The 9,793-nt window shown below is 39.9% G+C and overlaps 1 protein-coding gene across 2 annotated transcripts; it reads left to right on the forward strand.

Annotated features, from left to right (window-relative positions):
• Positions 1-269: 269 nt before the first annotated feature.
• On the forward strand, positions 270-9,586 carry LOC115105462 (protein C-ets-2-like). Of its 2 annotated transcripts, none has more exons than XM_029627553.2 (10): positions 270-501; positions 1,321-1,390; positions 3,223-3,343; positions 4,029-4,148; positions 4,491-4,691; positions 4,913-4,987; positions 5,179-5,382; positions 5,527-5,796; positions 5,965-6,083; positions 6,252-9,586. In XM_029627553.2, the coding sequence occupies exons 2-10, from the start codon at positions 1,328-1,330 to the stop codon at positions 6,465-6,467; spliced, it is 1,389 nt and encodes a 462-aa protein (XP_029483413.1). In that variant the 5' UTR covers positions 270-501; positions 1,321-1,327; the 3' UTR covers positions 6,468-9,586. The 2 variants fall into 2 exon arrangements, with proteins under 2 accessions (XP_029483413.1, XP_029483412.1); XM_029627552.2 differs by having other exon boundaries at positions 270-497.
• Positions 9,587-9,793: the final 207 nt, after the last annotated feature.

Here is a 9,793-nt window from a genome sequence, read left to right on the forward strand (position 1 = left end):
CTCTCCGGTTTTGTGATGAAACAAAGGTATGGTTGAATGTATTCTGCCACTGTGTCTTCTTGTTGTTTTGGCCTTAGGCGCATATATCACGGTGGTAAGGCATATGAAACATTTTATAGCAAACAACGCAGTTATCACAACACAGTTTGTTATAAGTATTTCCCCTCCTGGCTTGGCTTGAGAGATTTTATCCACGCACTGCTGCTGGCCATTTGTTTACTGCTCGCTCCTCCCACTGAATGTGCAACACAGCGCGCTATGAGCAACAGCAAAAAGAGCTGCACTTCCTCGTTGACTGGATACACTCGCCACACACACACACACGAACAAACACTACTGCATTGTTTTGATTGCATTTTACACTGGTCACTGTATCTGGAAAGTAGGCTACAAAAGGCTTGTGAACATACAATATTGAATAGGATAATTTTTCCATATCGAAAAGGATTGTAATTTACACTGTTGCTGTTTTAAGAAGCCGCCGATCAATTCAACAGGTAGGTAGGTTGTTCCCTTATTTGTTTATCTTCCCCCGTTCTTTGATATATTCCCAGACAATCTGTCAATGTGGCATTTGACTCAATACCGCTTTCGTTAATAGTTTGTTTTTGTTCTGCATAATATTTTCGAAAACATTTTGGGGGGTGGAATTCGCAAAGATAAATCCATTCCATGGTTTATGGTGGGGTAATTATTAATTTAACACTGATATTAATCTTTACGAATTATTGAATATGTCAATGGAAACACTATTGAATTTGCGGCCGCTAATCTAATATGAGGAACCACGGTGCACTATGACGAGGGGCCGAGTCATTTCGGAGAATCATTACATTTTTGACCGATGAGACAATTATGCGTTTTTTCTGTCTCAGCAATTTGTGATGTCATGGAAATTATGGTGTGTGTGAAATTGTAGATTTTTTTTTTTTACATGTGTAAGTAATTCCCCAAGCTAGCCATATCAATATGTTCAGGTTGCTTTGAATAAGTGTGTCAATGTCCATTAGACTATTGAATTCAATGTGCAGGCTTTATGCATATTATGTATTATCATTTAATAGTCTAGCAATTCAGGCTCTATTAAGCCATTATGTGCTCGGTATATAATAAGACATTGTAATATAATATGTAGTTGTTGCAGTTGTTACTATTTAGGAGAACAGTTCATCTATAGGCTGCATATAATTAAATATCATTATAGTAAAATGTATTACAACCATTAGAGAAAGATATGATACTAAATTCCATCCAGTGTGATGTCATTACTTATGTGTATTAGTGTTACTCATAAAGTTTTTCTGTTGAATTGACCTATAGATTCCTGATGTGTGACCTCAGCATGGACCAAGTGGCCCCTCTGTCGACTTGCTACCGGTCCAGCCTCAAGGTGATACTTCACAAGGCTGTGCCACTAATACAGTAGATGAGTAGGACAATTGCATACATTGTAATGCTGGAGATGGTTGTGTATAGTACATATAGGACTACTGTATCACAACTGATAATGCAAGGCTGGATCAAAAGCCTGCACACCAAATTGCTCTCAAGGACTGGAGTTGGACCACCCTTTACTCGAGGCTACTTAGTTAAGAATGCACATTTCCAAAGATCAAATGTCAGCAGAAATGTATTTTCAAATCCAGCATGTCTCGCAGCACACTCGGGGCTGCTATTCTCCTTCTCCATAAGAGAAGAGATGAAAGGAAAGATGATAAAGCCAAACATATTAAACGTGAGGATTTTTTATTTATTTATTTTTTATTTCACCTTTATTTAACCAGGTAAGCAAGTTGAGAACAAGTTCTCATTTACAATTGCGACCTGGCCAAGATAAAGCAAAGCAGTTCGACATACAACGACACAGAGTTACACATGGAGTAAAACAAACATACAGTCAATAATACAGTAAAAAAAACAAGTCTATATACAATGTGAGCAAATTAGGTGAGAAGGGAGGTAAAGGCAAAAAAGGCCATGGTGGCAAAGTAAATACAATATAGCAAGTAAAACACTGGAATGGTTGTTTTGCAATGGAAGAATGTGCAAAGTAGAAATAAAAATAATGGGGTGCAAAGGAGCAAAATAAATCAATTAATTAAATACAGTTGGGAAAGAGGTAGTTGTTTGGGCTAAATTATAGGTGGGCTATGTACAGGATAATTGGGGAGCTGATGGACGAGAGTCTCTGTCTTTTCCACCTTCTCTACTGCCACAAAAGTAATTAGTCCCCTTGGCAACTAGGAAGAAAAAAGGCTCTCGAACCTTGAGGGCCCTGTTTGTGGCAGCCTACCTTTTCTAAGGACGAATAGATGAATCATTAAACACTTTATGGATCAAAGGAGATGGTGTTTGTTTCTCCACCTCGAGTGTGGGGAGTTAGCCCTCAATTTTTTTAGTGCCTTACAGTATTAGACTTACAGGCGCACCTATGCCACTTTAGCGTACATCACTACTATCAATGTCCTAGTGATTTGTTAAGGTTTCATGTGCCGCTTGGTAGTATAACGTCATTAGAAGTCTCATCTGCATCTGTAAAGGGCTAATGTTGAGATGGGTACAGTGTAGATTCAAACAGTGAGCTCGTCTCAAAGGGGCTCCATCTTAGCTAATCAAATTGTGAAGAAGAGTCTGGTTTCCCTAACCTGATTTGAAGAGGGGATGAGAGAGAGGGAAAAGAGAGAGAGGCTGATGGAGGGGGAGGAGTGGGTGGAGTTTGTTTTCTTCTCACAAAGCAGCCGCCCACGCTGTTTGTGTGAACCCTCAGAACTGAACTGCTCAGAGCTGAACGGATGCCAGCTGCCTCAAGGGAAGATTCTAGGTCTGCTACGCTACGGAACAGGAACACCATATATGGTCGTCCAGCCTGGCTGGGAGAATATGAAAAGCCTGATGTGATTGACTAATGATGACAGATTGGTTCTGCTGAAAGGGAGTGCCCACATAAAGCATTTTTTCTCTCTTTGCTTTTGCCTGCTCTGTTATCTTATAAGACTCTGTTTGAAGAAGTGAATTAAGTTTTTCCTAAATGATTCACAGTATCTATGGGTGATCAGCTGTTGGTCATCAGGACAGGGCTATACTTGTCTCACCTAATTTATCCAATTATGTAGACATACAGTAGTATGGGGCTTTCTCAAATGATCAGGCCAAAGAAAACAGTTTGTGTCTTTTTTTATTAACTAACAGTGCGTTGTTTTCCTATGTGTTTGTTCTCTACAGCGGCAGGCAGCCTTTGACCTGTTTGAAGATCCCATGTCTCTGTTCTCTGGATACTTCCTCCCCTCAGACGATGACCAGTCTCTTCAGGAGGTGCCCTCTGGCCTCAACTGTTTCTCACACGGTATGCCACCACCACACCCTACGAATGAGTGTCACATCACTAGAGAGAGCCCTCTACTTTACACCAGTCACACCATAACACCTATACCAACTAATCACCCTAGCCCAAAGTCAGACCAAACTCTTCACAACTCTATTAGTCAGTTATTAGCCAGACATTATGTCACAAAGTTAACAATGTAGATCAACTGATTGCTGGCATACAAATGATTTTTAATTAATGATTAACAGAAAAACAAGTGTTGATTTGTGGTTACATAGTTTTTGATTAACAATTATCCAGAACCCAAACGTTGTAAGTGAAACTCCCATCCAGGTCCATGGCAGTTAGCCATTTTAGTCTACCTGAACCCTATTTAAATATATATGGTTTAACATTTATTTTGGGGCTTTTGGCAGACACTCTTATCCAGAGCAACTTACAGTTAGTACATTGATCTTACGATAGCTAGGTGGAACAACCACATATCACAGTCATAGTAAATATATTTTTCCTCAATAAAGTAGCAAAGTCAAGTGTGAGTGTTAGGTCACAAAAGTTTTTTATTATTATTATTTATTATTTTGGGGGGGTTGGGTTGAGGAGGGGTGCGGGTGCTGTGGAAACATTAAACTATGTTATGACACAAGAAAGGTCTAGAATGGTTGATTCATAGAGTAAGCAAACATTTGTTTTTTCTCTCCAGACATGGGCCCCTGCTCTGTTCCCCTGTTGACCCCTTGCAGTAAGGCAGTGATGAGTCAGGCCCTGAAGGACAGTTTCAGTGGCTTCTCCAAGGTCCAACGTTGCTATGGCATCTCCAACAGTGAGTCACCTTCTACACCTGCTCATTCTATCACTTATCGTCCTCCCTTTTTCCTAATTTCCATTCTATTTTTTTTAATTACAAGGATGATATTAAGTTAACTTTGTGCTTGTTTCCTTGCTGTATTTCCTGCTAATTTTCTACCCAATTTGGATTGGAGGTCAAAGACATTTTGGGCTCATTTTCGAGTTTTCTTTAATCATTAAAAAGTAAGCCTAGTTAAGTCAAATCAAGATGAAGACTGGTGTATTTTGGTGAGGTGTCCATAGAATTGTGCTTGAAATTTTTAGTAATTTGAAATGATATTAAGCCTTATATCTTTTTACTTTCTCTCTTTCACAGACCCTCGTAAGTGGACCAAGCAGCATGTGATGCAGTGGCTGCACTGGGCAGCCAGTGAGTTCAGCCTGGCCAACGTCCATTTCTTTAAGTTTGACATGAACGGCCAGGAGCTGTATGACCTGGGTAAGGAGAGCTTCCTGGACCTGGCTCCAGACTTTGTGGGCGACATCCTGTGGGAGCACCTGGACCAGATGATGAAAGGTAACAATGGCATTGGAACGTTTTAGTCAGATGGTGTTTGTGTGGAAGGCAGATGGCGGAAAGAGTAGGTTTCTGACACCTATCAAAATGTTATATTTGGGTGGAAATGTTTTTTTTGTCCTGTGGAATTACTGTACCCTTTGGCTTAAAGATACACACTAAAATCAAATAACAGTATTTCTGCTGGTTCCTGACTTTTGTCCTCCATTGTTTTCTTCCAGAGTGTCAAGAGAAAGAAGAATCCATAAGCCTCAGCAGTGTTGTGCCCTCCGTAACTAACTGGATGAGCTCTAGCGGTGAGTGTCCATTAGAAAAACAAACTAACCACCAGAGGCTTCAAATCTAATTAAACATCAGATAGACAAAACAGTTTGGCTTCAGCTTCATTTGAACAACAGAAGCCTTAAGCTGTCCAGAGATGTCTCTGAGGTAGATGTGATGAGATGAGCTAAGTGGGCGTTTGTTTGTTCTTCTCTTCTTTCTGCAGGCTTTAGTCTGGAGGAGACCCAGTGTGCCCTGCAGGTGCCTGACAACAACGACAGTCTGCTTAGAGAGCTGTTTGAGACCTCAGACAAGACCGCCCTGCTGACTCCAGATCAGGAGTTCTCCATGTTCTCCAAGCCCCAGCTGAGCACGGTCAACGTCGGCTACGTCAGGAGCAACCCAGGCACAGGGCAGCTCTCCAAAGCCTGTGAGTAGGCAAACCCACTGTTGACTAGAAACTATTAATCAATGTTAATTAGTGTTAATTTTCGATCAAAGTCACATTAGAGAAAAAAACTAAAAAAACAAGGCAACACGTAAGCGATTCCTAAAATCGTTTGTTTATCCACAGTCTTGTCCCAGGACCAGAGTTTGTGTTCATTGGAGAGTGTGGATAGCATCGAGGGGCCAGAGTCCATGCTGCACTCCTGGGGCAGCCAATCCTCCCTGGCGGACAACCAGAGGGTGCCGTCCCACGACAGCTTTGAGGACGAGTACAACAGCAGCCCACTGAGTCTGGAGAAGCAGGGCCTGTCCTTCAAGGACTACGTCCAGGAGAGGAACGAGCCTGTGGAATTGGGAAAGCCTGTCATAGCTGCTGCAGTGCTGGCTGGCTTTACTGGTGAGTTCATGAACCCGGTGACACAATCAAACACATCTCATCTTGTATGGAATACTATCCATCTTTCTGTCAACCCCAGTTCAAAACAGTACACTGCAGTTGAGTATAAGCAAACGATGCCTTTTGATCGCCTTCTGACTCCTCTGCCTCTTTTTTTCCTCTCAACAGGAAGTGGTCCTATCCAGCTGTGGCAGTTCCTCCTGGAGCTCCTGACTGATAAGAGTTGTCAGGCCATCATCAGCTGGACCGGAGACGGCTGGGAGTTCAAACTCACCGACCCAGATGAGGTGAGTGTCAATTGTCCTCATACAATATGTGTATATCAGGTTGTGGAGGATATGGCCAAAAGGGTTTACAGGACCAGAAAAGTATTCAACACGAGCTATCAGAGAACATCAATATGAAGTAAACGGTTCTGTTTTCCATTGGTGTTTATCATTCTCTCTCTCCCCCAGGTGGCTAGACGCTGGGGACGCAGGAAGAACAAACCCAAGATGAATTACGAGAAGCTGAGCCGTGGCCTGCGATACTATTACGACAAGAACATAATCCACAAGACATCGGGCAAACGCTACGTCTACCGCTTCGTCTGCGACCTGCAGAACCTTCTGGGCTACTCGGCCGAAGAGCTCCACATCATGCTGGGGGTCCAGCCTGACACTGAGGATTGAATCAATTGCCGTTTTATCGAAAGGGAAGGGGTTGGAGATGGAGTCAATGGGGCTTCACTACCCCAACCTAGCAAAAGTTGCTAATGGTACAGGCCACCTGAAGGTCATTTCTGGTCATTAAACAGGTGGCACTGAGTGATGTGCACTGACAGTCGCTACACTGGTGGACAGAAAGACAGCGAACATCTCTAATTTGGAGCAGCCGCTCCTGCCTAGGCTCTTGTGCCATCAATGTGCATTGTTGTGCAAGCTTTTGGTTGAGAGGGGTGCCAGTATTTAAATCAAGCGTTCCCTCTGGGTGAAAGTGTTGTTCTGCTAATTGTAATGGATCAGCTCTGTATCCATCTGCAAAGTGGAAAGCTGTCGATTGCACAGATGATAATTGCGATCAATGTAACATAGCAGATTTTTTAATTCAAGCCTGATACTCAGCAAGTGTGGTGTTTACAGAGTCTGAATAGTGGACATTTTTACATACTGTGAATGATCTTGGGGTTACCAAATGAGAATGCTTTTGAGGTGGCGGCTCCAGCACCATAAGTTTAGGCACCACACCATCATGGTGTAATTTTCACAATCAACTTTTACCAGTTGAATGTAGACACATGTAATCCTTTTTTGTATTACAATTATTCCGAAATATTTTATTAAATTATACAAACGAGGCAATATCTCATATTTCCATATCGCGCAAATCCATTTTTCTGGATACTGGATAAAGTCAGTTTAAATATTTTGTTTTCCTTTTGTTAAGACACTCCAGGACCGGACATGTACAGAGCAGGTTGTAGATAAATACTTTTAAAAAATCTTTCTATCTGTAAAATACTGAAGATATCCATTTGGTGCATTTTCCTGATTTATTTTTTATCGAAAATACAAAATTGACATCATATCAACAATTCCCTCTGGGCAAGTCTTGAGAATATATCTAAGGATAACCAAACAAAATGTGGTAAATGCAGATGTTTCTGAAGCTGGCGTGTGGGAAGAGTCTGACTTATGGAAAATGGCAGCTAAAGACAAGTACACTGAATTTAGACTACCAAATGCCAAATGCCTATTTAAACACAATCACTATCACTTCAGAGTAAGTTACTAACTAAATATAGTCCAGTGTGTAACATTCTCTATGAAATGTGATTTTAAATCATGTGTAATTTAATGTAGTGAGCTTTGAAATGATTGCTGTATGTCCATTTTAAAGTGGTTGAAATTCATTAAAATGTTGATGAGAAACTAAAGAAAATATACATTTTCATCAAGATCTTTACATTTTATGTTTACTTTTTGAAAGTTTTAATGGATCAAAATAGCAACAAATCTCAATTGATAGGTAGATGAAAAATGGTGCCTGGAGTTTCGATGTAGAATGTATTTTTTTCTTGATTTTATGGAATAGCTAAGATTGCCTTTACTGTTGTGCTTCGTAATGCATTGTCCTGCTGACCAGCTTGCAGCTCAACTGGAATACCAGTCATTGTGGTTACTGCATTTTAACTCTATCGAAAAGGACAATTGTTATTTGGGTCCCATAGTCCCATAGGGTGGCGCACAATTGGCCCAGCGTCATCTGGGTTTGGCCGGGGTAGGCCGTCATTGTATATAAGAATTTGTTCTTAACTGACTTGCCTAGTTAAATAAAGGTTAAATAAATATTCTATGAATATGCATATAAGGTTGAATGTAATGGTGTAGCAGCTATCGTAATTATGTTTTGTTGTATGTCTATCAAGGGATCTGTTTGTGCCTCGATTATTGTTTATTTCTTTTTCTGTGGCCAAAGCGACATGTACACTGCCTTCAAAGTATTCACACCCCTTGACTTTTTCCACATTTTGTTGTTACAGCCTGAATTTAAAATGGATAACATTGAGTTTTCTTTGTCACTGGCCTACACCCAATACCCCATATTGTCAAAGTGGAATGATGTTTTTTCAAAACATTTACAAATGAATAAAAATGTAAAATCTGAAATATCTTGAGTCAATAAGTATTCAACCCCTTTGTTATTACAAGTCTAAATAAGTTTAGGATTAAAAAAGGTCTTACCAAGTCACATAATAAGTTGCATGGACTAACTCTGTGTGCAATAATAATGTTTAACACAGTTTTTTAATGAATACCTCTACCTGTTTGTAGATCGGTAAAAAAGCAGAGCATGGTGAAGTTATTAATTACATGTTGGATGGTGTATCAATACACCCAGTCACTACAAAGATAGAGGCATCCGTTCTAACTCAGTTGCCAGAGTAGAAGGAAACTGCTTAGGAATTTCACAATGAGGCCAATGGTGACTTTAAAACAGAGTTTAATGGCTGTGATCGGAGAAAACTGAGGATGGATCAACAACATTGTAGTTACTCCACAATACTAACGTAATTGACCGAGTGAAAAGAAGAAAGCCAGTACAGAATACAAATATTCAAATATAAATAAACAAAATGGAGCTAAGCACAGGCAAAATCCTAGAGGAAAAACTGGTTTAGTCTACTTTCACCACACACTGGGGTGTGAATACTTTCTGAAGGCACTCTATATGGTTTATTCTAAACTATATTTGTATTTTGTTTTTATATTTAAAAACATTAGACTACTGTACTTGTAATGCAATTCATATTCACTGTATATTCACTGAAGATAATAAGGCAGCCTTTTTCAAGTTGTTGTACTGATGACGGACACACAAAGATGGAGTCAATTTTGGCATGTGCGCAATGTTATTTCTCAAACAAAAGGGTTGTGTATATGTTCTCTGAATAATTTTAGACCTCTTCTTCTATTGATTGATATTGTATAACACAATGAAAAATGAAGATCAATTTAAGAATTCTGTTGTTGAATTATTAACATTTTGAATAGACATGTGAAGCAACAGGGTTATTGTAAAACAAAATGTTCTAATCAAATTTCGGTCTTGTTACAACGTCTGAGCTCTGAATATATCATTGGCAGTGCGACATGCTGTGCTGTTTGCTGTAACTTAAGCTGTGCATGTCATCGGCATGGAACTTATTCATCATAATTACTTTAGTTCAATTACATTGTCAGCCTTTCTGTGATTTTCAAATGGAAAATGGCTTTATGACATTTTAATAAAAGCTTAATTTTTTTATTGACACTTGATATTTAATTATAGTGAGTAGTAGATAATTATATTGGCCAAGTTTTGAAAGAACACTTAACACTTAGTTAAGTGGTTGCGGCAGGGTAGCCTAGTGGTTAGAGCGTTGGACTAGTAACAGGAAGGTTGCAAGTTCAAATCCCTGGGCTGACAAGGTATAAATCTGTCGTTCTGCCCCTGAACAGGCAGTTAACCCACTGTT

This window comes from Oncorhynchus nerka, linkage group LG22 (genome assembly GCF_034236695.1).
Source record: "Oncorhynchus nerka isolate Pitt River linkage group LG22, Oner_Uvic_2.0, whole genome shotgun sequence".
Taxonomy (NCBI): domain Eukaryota; kingdom Metazoa; phylum Chordata; class Actinopteri; order Salmoniformes; family Salmonidae; genus Oncorhynchus; species Oncorhynchus nerka.